The sequence below is a fragment of the Conger conger genome, chromosome 14, assembly GCF_963514075.1.
Source record: "Conger conger chromosome 14, fConCon1.1, whole genome shotgun sequence".
NCBI classification, from domain to species: domain Eukaryota; kingdom Metazoa; phylum Chordata; class Actinopteri; order Anguilliformes; family Congridae; genus Conger; species Conger conger.
The window spans coordinates 16449707-16469410 of NC_083773.1; the positions used below are offsets into that span (position 1 = coordinate 16449707).

Genomic DNA, 19704 nt, shown 5'->3' on the forward strand with positions numbered 1-19704 from the left:
TGAAATTGATTTCCCTAGCTAGCTACCCACAAGCTTGTCGGTTTTTAATCTTCCTTTCAAATGATCGAGACACCAGACATTAATGAAAACACTGAAATTATTTCTCAATCACACTTTTGCACTAGGTGCCAATAAAAAGTATGCTTTAAAGTATGCTAATGCACTTTCTACCAGGACAGAAAGCTACAATGTAGATAGCTAGTTAGTTGGGAGTGTAAATCTGCATTTGAACCGAAATGCCTGCATTTATTCTATAATTGTGGGTGTCCGTGAGAATGCTACATTAGGTTGTGAATATTGCGCAGCCATTCCATACAGTTGAAATGTGATGGTGCTGTTTTAAATATTCACACATACAATATGTTTGGTGCTTGGAGGGTATTTCAGAAATATTGATATCCTAACGTGTGCATTTCTTTCTTGAATAATAGCAACAGTAATAATAATTATACAATTTATTTAATCTCATTTATTCAGTACTCCTATATTATCGGAGAATTCAGCCAGCTGTAATGTAGGCATGCAGTGCAGCTGCACCGTTTATTGCAGGCGCCTGCAAATTATTTGGCACTGGCACTGCAAGTAATGATAGGCTGTGTGACAGACACTTTGTTCTTCTGGCAGGTATATAATTACATTTATTTTAGTAAAGGCCTTAAGATGCATTATTGTTATCATTTTTGTTATTATGAATGGTCCGTCCATGCTTTTCAGCTTTGCGTTAGGAAGACCAGTTCACCCATGAGCTCCCCCCACCTGCTCTGCTCTCATATTTAGGCTCCTGAAACTGACACCAGCTCACATCTCTGGCTGCCAGGGCATTTGGTAAATTTATCCCAGCTTCTGCACGTTTTATTTCAACAGGAATGATCAGGGATGCAGCTTCCCTCAGTTATTTGTAGATTCTGTGACATAAGAATGGCGTAGTAATAGTGGGTTTGTAACCGCAGGGTTCTAAATCCAAGTTGCTTCGGGAAATATCCCTGTCTACAAATTAATATTATGTAAAATATTGTCTATGCTATATGCATTTATCAGAATAAAGGTATCGCCTGTTATGAGTATATATGTTATATGTCAATATGTCTATTGCTATTGGTAGTACATAATTCAAGAGAGTGCTTAGCTAAAATGTACATAAATGATAGAAAAATAAGATTTGGGACAAGAATAAAAAATAACACTGCATTTGATTGAAACAAAGGATTAATAAAAGCATTTAACACGGCTGTTTGAATATAAACACTACAGTGGCATATTTGCATCTCATCAGTTCCTGGTGTTATATTATTTTATTATTTTAATTCTGCTGAAGAGTACTGTGTCTAACTTGGCCTGATTGACAGTGTAGTCCTTCATTTTTGCAGGATCAGTATGGCAGGGGATGACAGGTCCATTGTCAAGGGCTGCCCAGCTTGCGGTCCCTCTTTATATCTGCTGACAGCATGGTTCTGAAGCGTAGCAAGGATTCTAATTCCAGTTATTCAGCACAGAAACCCAATCCACACAGCAGGCACTCAGTGCCAGCAAACCACTCTGCTGCACCGACCATCTCTACAGTTTAAACATGGCACTTACTTCATGTGCCTGGTATTGAATTAGAACTGCAAACAGAAAGCAGCACACATGTAAAATGGATGAGATTCCTGCAGTATTATTTGCAATCATGCTGTATTTTTCATTAACTGACTGAACCCTAGGGTAGCTACAGTGTCATAGTTTCTCACCCGATTTAACCCATTGACTGCCTTAAAAAAACTACAAAAAGATGTGCATGATTTGTGCCCTAGTAAAAGAGCAGGGGGATGTCATGCATAGACCCAGTAGACTGCAGTGTGGTCTGTGCATATATAGCCCAGAATGTACTGATAAACATTCCAGCAATAAGAAATGGGTAGATGTTAAACCATGATTGAATTAGACACAAATTATAAAACAATATCCTTTCAAACAGCCCAAAAGCCATCCGATAAGCAAACAAGCAAGCAGTGGAATTGTTTGTGTGTTTCTATACTTATTTCAACCTTTTCCTGGCTGTAAAACAAACCAAACTGATGGTGGTACCTGTAATTTGTTATTTGCAGGTGGTTTACAGTATTGATGTAATCAAAACAATTATTTTATTTTATCAAGTTTGGTTATCCTGTGGTAGAATCAGTCCTTTATACATGATAAACAAATTCATATGTTTTTAGATTAACTGATCTACATGCTTACCTAGCAGTGATTTCCAAAAATAGTAAAATAAGAATGTTAGCATAAAGCCAATGCTGACCTAAGGATCACTTATGTAGGAATAGATAGCATTTTGAACTATTATTATTTTTAAATATTAAATATTCTACAGGTCCCTGAGCACCTGTTAAGATTGTCGTGATCATGAAGTTTATACAGTTTAAAGCATTTTAATCATGAAAAAACTGGTTTAAGCGGGTGGTTTTAATGTTGTGGCTGACGGGTGTATATTTTCTCATTACAATGTGTGCCCATGGTCTGTTTATCCATCACTGTAGACAACCTATCACAAAATGTATATGACTTTCTTTAATACATTTGTGCTGTTGGGAAGGGGTGAACCCAACCTTACAGTAAGTTGATTACCTACCCCCTTGACCTACATTGTATTTCCACAATAATTAATTATTTATTCACATTGTGCTTACAGCGCCTGGGCTACTTTGCTGTGTACTTAGTGCAGAGGAGAAAGTGCTGAAATGTGCATGCCCAATGCATTGACTGGGTCTGCTTAGACAATACTTTCCTGTCAGTCCAAGAGCAGGTATCCACCCCCCTCAAAGTATCTCAAGGTTCCACTCTACAAATTTAATGAGGGAGGACAGAAATGCTGTTCTACTAAAATGAGCACAGGCCACAGTGTCTACAGCATGTAGCCTACAGTAAGGTCTGCTTTCAAAATTGTGATTTGGGAACACTCAGCTTATACATAAAGATAAAGCATTTTTTCCACCTTCTTAATAGCTTACACAATGTTCTCTAGCATCTAACCCCAATATAAAAATAAAAGGGGAGTTAAGAGAAAAAAATAGTGTCCATGTCACCGTACCTGTATTAGACGTAGTCATTTTGTATTTGCGCAATTGCAACGCTCATATAAATACGTCCAAATAAATGCTTGTCCTTGTTAAATTATAATTAATTAGATAAAAGAAACTCTAAAATGACAACAATCAGCAGTAGCCTGCAGTGCAACTCGCTGCCACGAAAGCACGCAATACATCAATTTATTACCCTGCAACATTCATATAACCTATCCTTCAAGAATAATGCAGCAGTGCACTTCATTACGTCGATCGTCACAGGGAAGTGCAAACCAAAAACAGGATGCTTCATTCAAGGACTTGGTCGGGTTCAAATAAAATAAAGGGAGAGCGAAACGCGCCTAATGAGCACGCACTCCAGATAATGCCATTATTCGTTATCGCTACATTTGGAGCTCGAGCTGATTTTCCAGAACCCCTCTGAAGTGGGGATGCTCGTTCCCATAAATACAAGCGCCTGCAGGTAAACAACGTGCGCGCATGTCTGGGTCTCGGGAATCCGGCTCGAACCAGAATAGAGGGACTGAATCACCGCTTTTCATGGTCAGCCGAACTGCTGTATTGAGAGGCATGGTTTTCATTTTGACGAGAAGGAACAAAAAGACTATTTGCAATAATAATTTAGTCGACGTCGTTGTCGATTAAATAACCAAACGACCTTGAAACTTTATTAAAACGTAGTCATAGGGTTATTAGTTTTATTCGTTCATCTGTTCACTGAAAAAAAACCTGTATTTTAATATATTTTAGGATTGCACTGTAAGTAATTGTACAGTTGCTGTATTTCCCCAATTGCATAAACTCTAAACGTTACAACTGTAAAATGATTGTATTCCATTTTAAAAATACATTCACACGTGCCAAGTCCCTGGGTTAGCAAGTATGTTTTCTAAAAAACTTACCTTTTGAGTGATATGAATAAAACATTCAGATTTCTATCTCACTTGTTCCAAGTCCATCCATCCATCCATCCATTATCTGAACCCACTTATCCTGCACAGGGTCGCAGGGGGGCTGGAGCCTATCCCAGCATACATTGGGCGAAAGGCAGGAATACACCCTGGACGGGTCGCCAGTCCATCACAGGGCACACACACCATTCACTCACACACTCATACCAACGGGCAATTTAGACTCTCCAATCAGCCTAACATGCATGTCTTTGGACTGTGGGAGGAAACCCACGCAGACACGGGGAGAACATGCAAACTCCGCACAGAGAGGCCCCGGCCGACGGGGATTCGAACCCAGGACCTCCTGGCGGCAGTGCTACCCACTGCACCATCCGTGCCGCCTTGTTCCAAGTCATTTGTTTCAAAATGGTAAAGAAATATGTTTGCTTCTTACTGTTACAGTTCTACATGTATTCCAGTATTCTAAGCTACACAGAGTTGTATATGTCCTGCTTTGTCCTTCAATCTACTCACAAAGTAAAATTCCTAGAGGCCTATTCATTGTGGTGCTGCTCCCCACTGGCCTGCAATCATAGCAGTGTGCACACCTTAGAGTCATTTGAGTACTGTTTGGGCTGACTGTGTGGTTGCATGGTGGTGTGCCCGTTTGCGAGGACGTCCAAGGAACAGGCCCCACTCTCCCGCATCTTCTCCCTCTGCTGCTGCAGGATGTGGAGCTGCGCTTTTGCTCGGGCCATCTCTGCACTCCTCTCCTGCAGTGCTCTCCTGGCTGTCTCCAGCTCCTCAGTCAGCTCTCGCACCTGCTGCTGCTTCAGGGTGTGCTCCTTCTCCAAACAGTGCACTCTCCTCTGCAGGCCAGCTGCCAGACCCTGTGCTGCCTGGAGCTGAGATAGGGCAAAGAAAGTGCTCAGAACAACTTTTGCATTTTGTATTCACTGCTTATGACCTGAAACACAATAGGTTATTTTGTGGTGACAAATAGCCAATGTTTTGTTGTGTATATTGATGTAATGTGTCTGTTGTTGCCGCACCCAGCCCTCTGACATGCGTACATATCAACATACATGCAATCAAATATGATACATTTGGATGTGACATTATAGGCCCATACAGTGTCCTCATTTATATAATATCAAACACCTTGACATACATAATATTCGCTCTGTACAAGTTACAAGTCAGATACAGAGTGTATAATGGCTCACCTCGACTGTACACTCAAGTGAGGAGTGTTTGATTTCTTCCAGCTGCTCTATTTTGGACTGGCACTCCGTCAGTACGGCAATGAGAGAACTGTTGGACATCTCTGACTCCAGCTCTTGGATTTGGTGGGATTGGTTCTCACCTTTCTTCCTCTCTGAACTGAGATCCCTCTCGAGCTCTCCGATCCTCTCCTTTGAGTTCCTCAGTTCAGTGCACAGGCGGTTTATTTCTTTTTGGTGCGACTGATGCTTTAGTTTGAGGTCCTGTAGGTCCTGGAGTGAAGTGGCTGAAGTCTCCAGGTCTTTTTCCAGGGACCCCTCACTTCGGGCCGCATTTTCGGGCTGGGAGATTTCTGTTGCTGAATCGTGTCCTTCCTCTCTGTTCCCACTGCAGGAGCCGTTTCCCTGGCTCATCTCCTCAGGTTGCATATGTAGGGACTCAACCTGGAGGCAGTTGTCGTGGGAAGTGCCCTGTGGGTACTTTAAAAGATCTGCCATTTCGCTATCCAGCTTTGCCCTCTCCTCACGCGTGACTGCAGATTTGAAGGATGGCGCTAATCCGGCACCAGATAGGGCATTTCTGTCACCTGAACTGCCCCCCATCCCACTGTTCCTCTCCGCAGAGCTCAGCAGGGACCCGGTATCGGCTATCCCTTCTCTGACCTTCATGGCCCCGTCTCCTGGGCTCCTGCGTAGGTCAGAGCCCTGCTCGTCCAACTCATCTAGCTCTCTGATGGACTCCAGAGGGGAAACATGGTTGCCCACGTTACTCAGACCGTCCTCAGTATGAGGCGACAACAGCAGACTCTGCAAAACGAACTCCTCCTCGAGGTTGTCACCTGATCTTGGATGCTGCAGGTTCTCGGCCGCAGAAGGGCTCGCAGAGGTGGTGCTGTAACAGTCCTCCATCTCATCCTCTCCATCGCCTGCCCTGCCCCCTTCTTCCCTGTTCCTCGACTGCTGCTCAACATTTTCACACAGCAGTTCACCATGCACTGCCGTGGACTTCATAGGCACCATCTTGATACAGTCTGAGTAACAATATAAATACTACTAAATAAATAACCTGAGTCTCAGTCTGTTTAAATACAGTTTATAGCACATGCCCAGTGAAAGGTAAAAAACATTTATTAGCACGTACAAATGCAGCAAAGTAAGCACTACAGATCTTGTTCTCATATTAAATGTTTACACATGCAAACACAAAGAGCCCATTGTAGTCATGCAAGGTGATTTTTCCCTGCGTCTTTAAATTTGATTGAACATTTTACTCAGAGAAAGCAACTGCTCCTTCTCCAACAGAGCAAGAGTGGCCTTACCTGCTGCAAGCTCCATGTGGATGACTGGGTGCACTCCCTGTCCCTCCCTCTCTGACACTAGCCGTTTAGCTGCTGTTGAGCAGTCTTGCTCTCAAATAAAGAGGGGGAAAAAAAACTGCCTTTGTTGATGACCAGGTGATCAGGGGTCCAGTTTCAGAGCCACTTCTGCAGTGATGATTCTCCTTCACGCATCAAAGTCTATTGCTGCACTTTGCCTCCTACCATCACAAGCCATCATATTTACCTCAGCTAGTACACATGGTAATATGACATCTACTTGCCTCATCACAATCTTTCTTTGGTTTAATATAGCCATGCTACGTGCAAGTGCTGTATAATGTGATTGTTTTGCATTTCCAATACTTGTGGGTTACATTACTTGTTCAATGAAAAGCTATGGGAGATGGTATACTAAAAAATTAACACATTCGGAGTAAGTACGCATCCCCAAAATCATGCAGGTGTGTAGGCTCACAGTATGGTGAAGCAGCTGCTTGTCATTCTGTTGAATTATTAAGCAGTGGAATTAAAACCTTGACTTAAACTACAATATCTGGAATAGTCCAGGAGCCAGCTGTGTAGTGGGGGGGATCCTCTTACCATTCCACTTCTGGACTCTGAATATCAGATTATATAGCAGGCCAGTACGTGTTCCTGTCCTAACAGGCCTCCTACACTCCTGTGACATGAAGCCCCAGCCCCCCAATCTGTTCAATACCAATCAAAATCTCTTGGACTGTACTTTTGAAGATGATCTGCTGACAGATCAAACCCCTTCATGCAACTATTAGCACAACTAACGTAAAAGTTGTGTATTTAAAGAATGTACCAATTCTGAATTACACATCCATTTTGTATCATGTCTTCATCTTGCAGGAATTTTTGAAATAGCCTCAAGTCTTCAGAATATTGTTGGGTTAAAGCAGGTGCTTTTAATAGGCTGGCTAAATTTAGAGTACAAGCGTCATCTGACAGGACCAGCAATGAAATGGATCCTGTGGTTGAAAGGAGATGGGACCCTCCAGCACCAATATAGAACAACCTCCATTCACACGTGACATAAAGACCCTCAACTCATACTCACTTATGCTCCGATGAAGGTCCAGTGACCGAAAGCTCAAGTTTTTAGATTATAGACTTTTTTTTCCAGTTTTTTTTATTCTTATGTCTGTGCCATAAATTTCTAGCATAAAAATGACCCAATAAATGTGCTGTTAGAGACACCTAGGCTTCTGGGTTTTTTTCTTGTTCTTCCGTCAATTAGCCTCAACATGCACACGATTCTGAAATTCACCCCTAAGATATAAAAAAATAAAATGTGAAGAGTACATCCCTGTAATACAGGCCACTCCCATCGACACATGCACCCAATTAAACCATTTGTCCAACTTCCATGTTCAGTGCAGTAACAAATTAGTGAATATTTTAAGAGAAACCATCAGATGTGAATGAATGCAACTGCAAGTTTTCAAAGAAATCCACTCAGAAATGAAACCACTCTTACTCCCCTTCCTCCTCCAGCTTTATTGATAGTTTAAAATTACATTTCTATGTTCTAGGACTTCAGTTGCATTTACCTTCCGACTTAAAAACTGAGTACAAGCAAATGATATTTTTTACAGTAGTCTAAGTGATATATTGTACAAAAATAACATTTTGATTTCTGTGAAAACATTCTCCTTTCTCAAATAACTTCAATGTCTGGTTTTCTTTCAGCTTCAGCTTATTCTTGAGGTTTTATTTTCTCCTTTTGGGAAAAATTACCTAAACTACTTTGAAAAATTGGGACCAAAATGAAACGCGAGCAGCGTCTGTGTTAACGGCTCAAACAGCTGACTCTATACAAAAGAATGTTCGCTTCAAATTTCCTTTTTTTATTTTCCAGATTTTACTTTTTTCTTTTTTTTTTCTTTTTCCTTTTCTTATGGGTAACAGAACATTTCTTTTCGGTTGGCTCCACTCTGCTCTGTGCTGCTGATAGGGCCCAGAGTCAGATGGATCGTATCATACATATGTTGTGTACTGCTTCTCATGTCAAACACTCAGGCCATCTCTTTTTTGTTTGTTCAAAAAACAAAAAGAAAATTAACTCATATATGGAAGTTCGTTCTTCCACGATCCTGTTTTTGCCTCTCGCTTAGGCTCAGTTCCTCCTGCCCAGAGGGCCTACCCGACGCGTTTTATTCCCACTCACTCATCCCTGTTCACCAGTGGCATGGAAAGGGGGTTCTTTAACAAAGCATTATACATAACACCTCTACCAAACTAAACATAAACTTTTTTTTTGTATTAAATGCAGAAAGTGGATTTTTTTTTTTCCACCCCTTTCCTCATTTTAAATGTCAAGAGCTCACTGGCCTGGGACTAGCCTCTATCTGCCAACCTTTGGCCAGTGAAGAGGATTCAGAGAAAATAATACAACCATCAATCAGAAAAAGGAGGGGCGACAACAAAGGAAATGGATTAAGCTGTGGCCGCCTCGACGGTGCATTCTTTCGCCAAATGGCCAGACTTGCCGCAGTTATAGCAGTTGACGTCACTCGCCTTGCTGCAGTGCACGGCAACATGACCGATCTCACCACACCTGCAAGAGGGACAGATGAACATTTTATTTATTTAGTTTTTTTTTTTTTTTTGCTGTTTCTCTCTCTCACAGTACTCTGTGGTGGTGACCCTGAGTTTAATCACTTGCACTTTTCATTCCAAACCGCTCAGCTGAACCTTAAAAAACCTAAACAAACAGCACTGTGAAGCAAGCTACAAAACACAGGAAAATAAAAGAAAGAAAAAAAGAAGCCAGTACCAACACTGAAAGCATTGGATTTACACGCCAAAAGAACCACTGATCCTGGATGGAATACTAAGCACTTCATCAAAGGCTAGTCTTGAAATCTGATGCAACTTAATCTTAAAGATACAAAAATTAAATTCAATGTGGTCGGCCAATGTAGGAAGACATCCCAAAATAGACTGACAGCTAAACGCAGACATGACATAGCTGAGCAAAAAAACATGACCACAGATAACTAATAACTAATTGACTAAATAACTAATCAACAAGACAACAACCAATCAGTAAAGGCACAGGACTACAAACAATGACCAATCAACATTATCATGATTGGTGATTTGCACAAGCAAACAACCACTGAACCAATCACTGATTAAAGTCCATACTATAAGAGACCCACAGTGCACCAGTCAGACTTCAGCATAGTCTCCCAGGCTTCGAATGCAGGTACAGTTAAAATAACTATTCGGGAACCTGTGTGGGCCTAGTGCTGGATTCCTTGGCCATTTCCACTACAACACAAATGTGAGCATGTAAACTGCTGCAATACAATACTAACAGGTGTAGTTATTACTACAGGTACAGTAATGTGGGTGCATTGGGTGTAATGCACGTTTCAGACCACGGCTGCAGCACACAGACAGCGGTCTGCTGCTTTACCTGTAGCACTTGACTCTTTCACAGCCTTTCTGGATGTGACCGAAACCTCCGCAGGAGTAGCACTTCTGTTCGTTGGCATGGTCACAGTCACGGGCCATGTGGCCGGCCTTGCCACAGTTGTAGCAGCATTGCTCCCGCTCCTTCTTAGGCTCCTTGCAGTCCCTGGAGATGTGGCCACCGCGGCCACAGTTGTAGCACGCTGGAAGCGAACAGACCCGAGCGTCAATCACCCCACACCGATCCCAGTACAGCTGAAATGCCTTCCCTTTGTGTTCGGACTGTCGGTTCCTCAGTGGTCTCTGTACGTCACCCAGTAGTAGATACTTTCCTTGCTCTCTGATCAGCAAGACGTCGTCTTCCCTTCTAACTAGTGCCCCCGTGGAAAGCAAATGCTTTCACAATTAAAAACATTGACTTTGAATGGGAGACAAAGTATATGTAGGACTGCTGGGTGGCTCATCCTGTTAAGGCACTGTTCTGGTAAAAAAAAATATGGATATGCCAGTGCCAACTGTGGACGGAAGTCCTGCAGGGCAACGGATAACTGGCTCTAGCATCGCCCAGGAATGGGTGAGCTTCATTTGGCCGCAATGACAGCACCAGGGAGCCCAGTGGTGGTTCGGATGCCCACAAATTTGTCTGTTGAGCTGCACGTGAAGTGTCTTCCACCAACTCATGTCGGCACGAGTCCAACTTGCAAATCCCAGTGTGATGAGAAGCAGCAGCTGACATCACATGCTTGTCTGCACACTCCAAAACTGACAACGGAGGCTGCCATAAGCAGTGCAGTATGAGCATGACTGGGCATTTCAAATTGGGGAGAAAAGGCATAAAAATAAGTATGTGCACACATATTCCATTACCAGTCTGAGTTACCAGAGGTTATTTTTCAGCAGGTGTATACCTATTCCAAGTGTGTTCAAAGATCTTAGCACACACATTTCACACCATTAAGCTCTGCTTAAGAAATTCAGGACTGCATTCAAGTTCAATGGTCCATATGACAAGGAGCCATTATGACTTCAAACAGTTCATAGCATATCATCTCCAAGCTGTTTTTAAAGTGGCAAGATACACCAACATCTTACTCCAATGACTTTCACCAAGTAACGCAGATCAGTTAGTTTATTTAGTTTAAGCAAAACATCCTCACCGTCTTCAGTCCGTTCACAGTCCCTGGCAACGTGGCCTGGTTCTCCACAGCGGTAGCAGAAAAGATCTGACAGGTGGGAGGAGGGGGGGGAAAAAATGTCTGAAGTGTGAGGGTTTCATCATGCTGATGCTATGCAACTGAGAGACCCATGCAATAATTTGAACTCTTCACCAGTCTTTATTAAGTGACCCATGGGGGCAGTTCAGATAACTGCGTACAAACTGTCCAGTGACAGTTCTCTCGCATCGCTGAGGTAATACACCCTTACCTTTTCCTCGTCCACGGCTCTTAGCACGCCCACGCCCTGGACAGTTCTTGATCCAGTGGCCTGAACGGCCGCACCCAAAGCAATCGTTGCTACTCATTTCACTTATCAGCAGTTACTACAGAGACAAAAAAAAAACACCCCACAGACACAACAGGCCATCAATATAAAACAGCCAAAGTCTGCATCACGACACAGGCATATGTTTCAACTTTAATTATCACTTTTCTTTGTAAGCAATGCTACATTCGTTATATAGGGGAGGAAAGTGCTCATGTTACTGGATTTTTAAATCTTGAAGCAGAAAAAGAAAAAAAAATCTGATATGACCCTAGGGGACAGAAACTGGATTTTTTTTTTTTTTGCCAAGCAAGCACATTTACTACATCAACTTTGCACTGGAAGGGGATGAAGGTTGTTCAATTTTTCTCGTTTCAAACATCAGCGTCAATGGCAAAACCAGTCAGTGCATGACGGTTGTAACAAAGTTGGTAACTTGCTGGGTCTTCTCCATATTACTACTACGTTACTACCAACTTTAACTAACTTTACATATTAATATCGAACTAGACTGGATTAGTTAACAACTATCGAGCTAGGTTTGCTAATTAAACCGGGTCGATTTACATGAAAAATGTACGTGTATTGACTGAATCTGTTCATTTAGCTAACGGTAGCTGGCTAACTTAACGTTACCTTAATGAATCTGATTTTTAGCAGAACCATTTCGTAGACTATTTGCAGAGAACTTCAGACCCGAGATCTTGTGACTTCTTAGCAGCTAGCTAGCTATCTATCTAACAAAGATATTCGTGGAAGATAACCGACTAGCTAGCTAGTTAGCTTGCTTCTTCAAAAGTGACAAGCCAATTCAAGTTTGGTTAAAATGATTGCTAAAATGATTGCTAAAATGGGAACGCTATTGTCCGATATTAGCTACAGGTTAACAAGCAAGCAGTCAACTAGGCATTTCGATTGCTAAACAGATGTGAATGAATACTTAGGCGTTACAGTATGCCACGGGCCCCGAATAATCGTACTAAAATGCTAGCAAGCCCGTTATACTAGTTAACTAGCTACTCAAGCGAGCTTGCTAGCAACAGTGTACACAAATGTACACGCCGCGCTCATTGCTCATTCATAGTTGGTTCACTAGGCCATACTGGGCTGAGTACGCTCGAAATTACACACGATAAGTTTACAATGTGTTGATATAGTACTATAACTAGTTCGCGAAACATTTCACAGATACTTATACAAACTTTGAAACAGTCATCTAGATAGCCTGCTAGCTAGCAGTAATGTCCGATTCGACTTGGAGCAATCTTTCCAAATCGTCCCCCACCGACTCACAATCGACTCACCGGATCCAGCTGCCCCACGCTGGGTTCCTGCAGTTCCATTGGAACATTCACCGCGCCGCCCACCCACGCCTGCTGCGGCCTCTGCACTGGCACAACCGCAACGTTTCAGAGGCCCCCGTTAGTCTGATTCCACTAATGCACATAATCTATCTTCTGCGAATTTAAATTAAAAAGCGAACTCCAGAATATTTCTTGCTAAACGGTCTTCTAATCGGGCAAATAATTAATTAAATCCAGCGACTTTCCCGCGCGGAGCCTGACGCAGTAGGCCAAAGTGCGCCGTCAGAAAATTTTTACTTGTTTACCTTTGCAACAAATTCCCTCACAATCATTCGCGTTCAACGCGACTTTCATCCGTATATATAAAGATCGGAGACTCCCACGAACGCTGCAATATGACCACATATATCTGTAACCGTTATATTTTTTAATATTTTCGTCCTTTAAGCCACTCACCTTAGCTACGTGATTCGTTGCTGTTTATTTTCGGTTCCTCCTCTCTCCGCTGCGCCACACGCGGTTTGCGCACGAGCCTCTGGTTGCTCTCCCCCTCCCCTGCCGTGGCTGCCTCTGCACACGGCGCGCTGCTCTCAAGGAACCTATAGTAGAGTGGTGTTTACAGACACCACCTTCAAAATGCATCGAATCACTGCTTGCATGCAGAAACACAGCCTGCTACGAAGCGTGTATGTGCGGGGTATGCTGCTCATACAGATAAGGAATAAGGACATTTTTCTTCATATTTTGGAATAGATCTGCAACAGCGAAATATAGCCAAAAATCCAGTCGCAAAACTGTATTTTATCATATAACTTAGCTTTGTAAGTTGCTAACCGAAAATGCATGTTTGGGGCAGTTGTCATTTGTGTTGTCACTGGATTCTAAGAAGAACAATGATCTGCCTGTTGCCTGCTGGCTTTAAGATGTCCATGGTAAAACACGTAATTCCACGTGAAACAGCCATATGTTTTGGTGTTGTATTTGTAGAGTTAATTTAGGACTACAGCAATAACTTGCCAATGTAATTTAACGAAATATACTAAGTATCTGACTAAATATCAGAATACCAGGGGGTATATCAGTTGACGGAGTAAAACTCCCCTTCCAAAATCGGATCATGGACTGAAGTGAAAACAGCTATTCCATGTTTTACTGTGTGAATTTATCCAGCTAACTATGCAATCCTAACTCAGTAACCCCCAGTAAGCTTTGTGATAGTGTCATAGTAATAATAATAGTAGACAATTTATTATTTATTTTTATAGTTGACCGGTTTAATGATGGCACTTCTGAGGTGAAGAGTCAGCCTGAAATAATACTGAGCACAAAATTGCTGCTGTGATAGCCGAGAGGTCAGGAGGTACCCTGGATCTCCATATAAATACAGCTGACCCTTCTGGCAGCAGCTGAACGTCTTGGCATCTGTTCTCACAAATCTTCCTGTCTGTCACAAGAGCCATGCTTGATTCCATGTCAAAGTATCTTTAACAGACCTGTACTGGAAACATGTCTAACCTAGAAGTTGTGGTGGGAGTTTCATGAAGGTTTATGATTATGATTTTTATTATTATTATTAGGGAAATAAACGGCTCCTAATTAAATGCTGCTGTGGAAGGACAGACAAAATGCAGACAATTTATGCTGCTCTGGATAAAAGAGGTTACTAAACATACAAGTCATGTAATGTTATTTGCCAGTGCAGTGAATCAATAAATCACTTTAATGGCTATTCATATATTTCCTTCTATGAATTAGCAATGTTTGAAACCGGAACTAAAGATAAATGAATATTTAAGTGGCTTGCATATATTTGTTATGCTTATTGTTAAACTGAATGACTCAGCCATCCATTTATATGAGTACTGAGGTGATACAGTTGTGTGATTCAATTATGTGTATGTTCAAGAGAGTGTTTGTATCTTGAAGTGTACATTTATTATTATGTTTACTTGTAAGTTTACTTAGTTGTAGAATATTATTGAAACATTTGTCACGCTCCTCAGTGAATCGGTAATGTGTGTTGTGTTCTGTGCCATTCTGTTAGAGAAAGAGAAAAGATGTTGTACAATCCATGGCAGGCATTAATATTGGATGCTCAGACATGTTAGCTTTAATGACCACAAAGCCACACAGAGACAGTGCTCTCCAGCAAGTCTGGCTATTCTGTTGATTAGTTAGCCATTTCACTTATGGGGATGTACAGCTGAGCTAACCTTCCTGAGTGTCAGAGAAGCAGATCAATAAGTTAGAAACGTGCAGCCATCTCAGTTTTTTAAGGTGGTTTGGACACTGATGTATCCAGTGTTCAAATGTTCATTGTACATTGACATTTTGTTATCAACTGAAACAAATACATCACAGAAATATTTTCAAGCGATTGAGATTTGAGTAAAGATTTGACACTATAGCCCACATAAACCCATAATTCATCCTATAAACAGTGGTAAGGGAAGATCTGAGCATAATTAAGCATTACGTTAGACAGTAACTTGTCGACAGCACATTTCTCCTCACATGCATGGAAGCTGAAAATGTATCCTGAAAATTAAAAAAAAAAATGTAATACTGTGTTTCAATTATACAATTATACAAATAAATAGGCATTCCTCAATAAAACATAATTGTCCACTTATGTTATTTGCTGATTATTTTCAGAATATTTACATGATTCAGCCACAGCATCCAAGTCATACAGTAGGCTTGATTTATAATGTTTATCTTTTGTCCATAAGAACAAAAAATGTATGTTCATTCAGTGAGAGTAACTTCTTTTTTCTGAAATTGCATAATCACTGTCATGTCTCTTTTATTCTGTCTCTTCTGTCTTCTGTCACAAAGTATATTACTGTGCTGAGAAAAGTGTGAAATACACATATCCATCTGTCACGTGCACACTTGCTTTGTTTTCCTCCTCCGTGTCAGCAGATATAATCAGATGATGCAAGCTGGAGGGAATACCTTAAATCTCCACTGTGAGGCTCTCACTGAGCTGTCCCCGCCTTGCCTCCCATCTCCTACCATATGAGCTGTGTGCATTAGTTGTTCCCTGGGATTTGTGGAGATGAGGTTTGCATTTTTCTTTTCTGTTTACTGCAGATGATCTGGAAGACAGTGAACTTCTTTTTGTCCTTCAAAAACAAGAGAAGGAAAACAGAGAGAGAAAAATGTACATTTGAAAACTCTTTAGGGATTTCACGTCTAAGTGCCATTAGGCTATCTGATACGGAAAAGCAGTTACAAAGGGATGCCTCTTCCCTGAGAAATATGTGGCTATCTAACAACATTAGCGGAGGAGGGTAGACCATGGTGCTGCCCCAGGTCAGCTATGATAGATTTGCCACTACTCAGCCATGGTTACCTGGATGGGAGGAACCATTTCTTCAGTGATGAGACCTACCTCAGTTGCTGCAGGTAAGTGAAGATCCGTCTAAAAACATATGCATTTTTCAGTTGTGGAAACCATAGGTTTTCTTCTTATGAAACTGATAGAGTGACAGAAAAAGCTAACACAAACACGCATGCATGCATACACACACACACACACACACACACACACACACATCTTTCAGTTTCATTAATAATTTCATATACAGACAGGAATATGGAAACAGACAAAAATAAATATTTGATGATAAATCTGTGAAAGAATCTGTACATATATATCATGTACCATTGTTTGGTTTTTAAAAAAACTGGATTTTTTGAAAAGCCATTTTCTGAAAACATTTGTCAAGACATTAATGCACTATAGTTAGACATTGGACACCACTGAAAGCACTTTAGGACCCAATGATTTTTACAGTAATATCTGTATATTGAGATAGTGTGCACAATTTTGTTTAGCATTAGTGCGGTAAGATTGGTGCTTTTGGAGAGATGTATGCAGGTAATAATTTTTTTTCTAAATATGGAATAAAACCTCATATAAGATTGTATCTATGATAGGAACATTCCTGTACAATATATCACATTACCTTGTTTATGGTAGCTTTGTAGTCCCTGTCAGCACTTTCTCATCTCAACCAGTGGATGGTGCCCTTTGCCACAGACATTTTTTCTCTTCAGTTCTTTGTCATTGCATGCAACAATTTCACTTACCATATGTTCAGAACAATGCTTAAGACAATTGAGTGAATAAATATGGAAATGTGCACATTGTTGCATTGATGGTGCTGTATGGCATAATATAAATTTTTATGTATATTTATAAGTAGAATATAATCAAAACAAATGACATAGTTAACTGCAACTACCTCTAATCTATAAACTACACTCAGTGATCACTTTATTAGGTAGACCTGTACACCAACTTGTTAATGCAAATATTTAATCAGCCAATCATGTGGCAACAACTAAATGCAAAAAAGCATGCAGACGTGGTCAAAAGGTTGTTTTTCAGACCAAATGTCAGAATGAGGAAGAAATGTGGTCGTAGTGACTTTGACCCTGGAATGATTGTGGGTGCCAGACAGGGTGGTTTGAGTATCTTGGAAACTGTTCATCTCCTGGGATTTTTATGCACAACAGTCTCTAGTGTTTGCAGAGAATGGTGGAAAAAAACTAAAAACATCCAGTGAGCATCAGTTCTGTGGACAGAAACGCGTTCTGAGAGAGGTCAAAGGAGAAGGGCCAGACTGGTCAAAGCTGACAGGAAGGTGACAGTGACACCACAAACCACACATTACAACAGTGGAATGCAGAAGAGCATCTCTGAACATACAACACATCAAACTACAGCAGCAGGCTACAGCAGCAGAAGACATAATAAGTCTAAAAAAGAAGTCAAATAAATTCCTAATAAAGTGCTCACTGCAATATGTTGACCTATCAACTTCTCAAAACAAGTTTGAATAAGTATAGGCAAGAAAAGTCAGTTAGAGTTTGCGGCACACTGAATACAGCGGCCTGTAGCATAGTGGTTAAGGTACATGACTGGGACCCAGAAGGTCGGTGGTTCGTCCCCGGTGTAGCAAATAAGATCCGCACAGCTGTTGGGCCCTTGAGCAAGGCCGTTAACCCTGCATTGCTCCAGGGGAGGATTGTCTCCTGCTTAGTCTAATCAACTGTACGTCGCTCTGGATAAGAGCGTCTGACAAATGCCATTAATGTAATACATATGGTTGGCATTATTGTATGGAAAAAATATTTATTGGCGTCATTGCATGAAGGTTTAAAAAGGGTTTCCGGGGCATATAGAGCAGATATTTCAGTGATTCATATTTTCAGATTGGCTTTAAATATCAAGTTGCACACATACATCAACATCAATAAACTATTGGTGAGTAGCTTACAAGGACAATCAAGTCACAATTGTACAATTCCCAGCATTGAAACGTAGCAGGCTATACAGTATCCATTGTCATTAAGGATTATGCAAAATGAAGATTCATAATCATCAAGCAGTATTATCTTTTGTTTTGTTATCAAAACACATTAAGGAAATTATGACCTGACAGCAGTTTAGCAGTTGTAGTTATACACTATGAACAAAGAAAAATCAAAGTAAGATTATTTTATCAGAAATATAAAGTTAAATATTTACACAAAGAGCAAGTGTGACAAAAACAACACTTTTCTCAAATGTTTAATAGGCACATTATTTTTTTCTGTTATATATATTGGTTGTAGACTGTGGTTATGGTTCTATCAGTCGGCAATGTTTTTTTGATCAAGATTATGATTCATATATTCGGTAATCAAAGTAATTATAAACCATCTTTGAAAATGAGATAAATTCATCCTCTGCTGTACCAGAGTACTGTAATATGAGGGTCATAAAATGAGACAGGTCTTCCTGGATCTTGATTTAAATCAACAATCGGGCACCCATAAGGGCCTTACGTAGGTAGACAGTCAGACAGACCCTTTGTATTTCATGTTTGGAGTTCAAAAATGGAAAATGCTAGTGACTGTACCATAATTTTCAGTAGCTGCCCCAATACATATAATGGATGATTCTTACAAAAATAATAAAAAAAAACAAAATGCACAAACAATTGTGGCACTTTCATCATATTAAATAATGCTTAAAATATGAGGATAAAAAGGGGACATATATATAAAACATATATAAAATATTTCTAATCACTGCTTGTAAATAACAAACATAATGTTTTTTCTGTCATTTATGTATGTAAACTAAATAACTATGCCTCAATATAAGCATATGAGCCTAACTGAACTAGTTCATTTTGCAATCTCTTAGAATTAAATCTCTAGGCCAGGGGTCGGCAACCCTGGTCCTGGAGAGCCGCAGGGTGTGCTGGCTTTCGTCTCCACCTTAAAATAAGCAACCGATTCAGACCCAAGAAACCAGGTGAGGTGAGTTAACTGTGCAATCAACGGCTTTCATTGATCAATTAATGCCAATTAACAACGAAAGCCAGCACACCCTGCGGCTCTCCAGGACCAGGGTTGCCGACCCCTGCTCTAGGCCTAATTCTAATAGATTACAAAATGAACTAGTTTTAAAGTAAACACCAATGATTAAACAGCAATACGAATGCTATTGTTTACATGTTTATTGAAGTGAGTGGTGGGAACATTTAAACAGGAAACACAAAAAAAAAAACAATGGACTCTGCTTGTATTCCAACTGAGGAATAGCTTGGAAAATATCAATTTCCACATTGTCGGTATTTCTTTTGTTCTAAAAAAGAGGTCAGTGTGTTTAAGATTAAATGTTAATGGTCTCCTTTACATTGTCTGCTTATTCACTTTTGATTGGTGCTGCTAACATTGACATGTCATAAACACAGTCTTTCACAAAGCTGATAATGTCACTTGCTTTTCTTATATGTCCTGCACCTGATGGTTGTTGGCCTATTTTGTATTTGAGTACAGTTTCCAAACCCTATTTTTGGGCCAAGTTTATTTCGGCTACCGTTCCAATTCAGCTTTCAGGTAAATACATTTTGATTAAGGTTTTAGCTGGCTGCTATGCATTTGTCATTTCTAGATTTTATGTTTTATTTGCA

The 19704-nt window shown here is 40.6% G+C and overlaps 1 protein-coding gene across 6 annotated transcripts; it reads right to left on the minus strand.

Moving 5' to 3' along the window:
* Nucleotides 1-7989: 7989 nt before the first annotated feature.
* On the minus strand, nucleotides 7990-13341 carry cnbpb (CCHC-type zinc finger, nucleic acid binding protein b). 6 transcript variants are annotated; one of them, XM_061220686.1, is made up of 6 exons: nucleotides 13184-13290; nucleotides 12717-12813; nucleotides 11367-11481; nucleotides 11099-11164; nucleotides 9946-10144; nucleotides 7990-9078 (listed from the first exon to the last, which is right to left on the minus strand). In XM_061220686.1, exons 3-6 carry the CDS (start codon nucleotides 11461-11463, stop codon nucleotides 8958-8960), a joined length of 483 nt encoding a protein of 160 aa, XP_061076670.1. In that variant the 5' UTR covers nucleotides 11464-11481; nucleotides 12717-12813; nucleotides 13184-13290; the 3' UTR covers nucleotides 7990-8957. The 6 variants fall into 6 exon arrangements, with proteins under 6 accessions (XP_061076670.1, XP_061076669.1, XP_061076671.1 ...); XM_061220685.1 differs by having other exon boundaries at nucleotides 12728-12813; nucleotides 13184-13289; XM_061220687.1 differs by having other exon boundaries at nucleotides 12728-12808; nucleotides 13184-13262.
* Between the last annotated feature and the right edge of the window lie 6363 nt (nucleotides 13342-19704).

Bases quoted from the DNA above. Each gene is read 5' to 3' on its own strand.
- cnbpb (XM_061220684.1), bottom strand. From the start codon at position 11,463: ATGAGTAGCAACGATTGCTTTGGGTGCGGCCGTTCAGGCCACTGGATC. The intron at 10,145-11,098 runs GTGAGGATGTTT...GTTCGCTTCCAG, and splicing joins CTGTGAACGGACTGAAGACG to CGTGCTACAACTGTGGCCGC. The intron at 9,079-9,945 runs GTAAAGCAGCAG...TCCCTCTTGCAG, and splicing joins GAAAGAGTCAAGTGCTACAG to GTGTGGTGAGATCGGTCATG.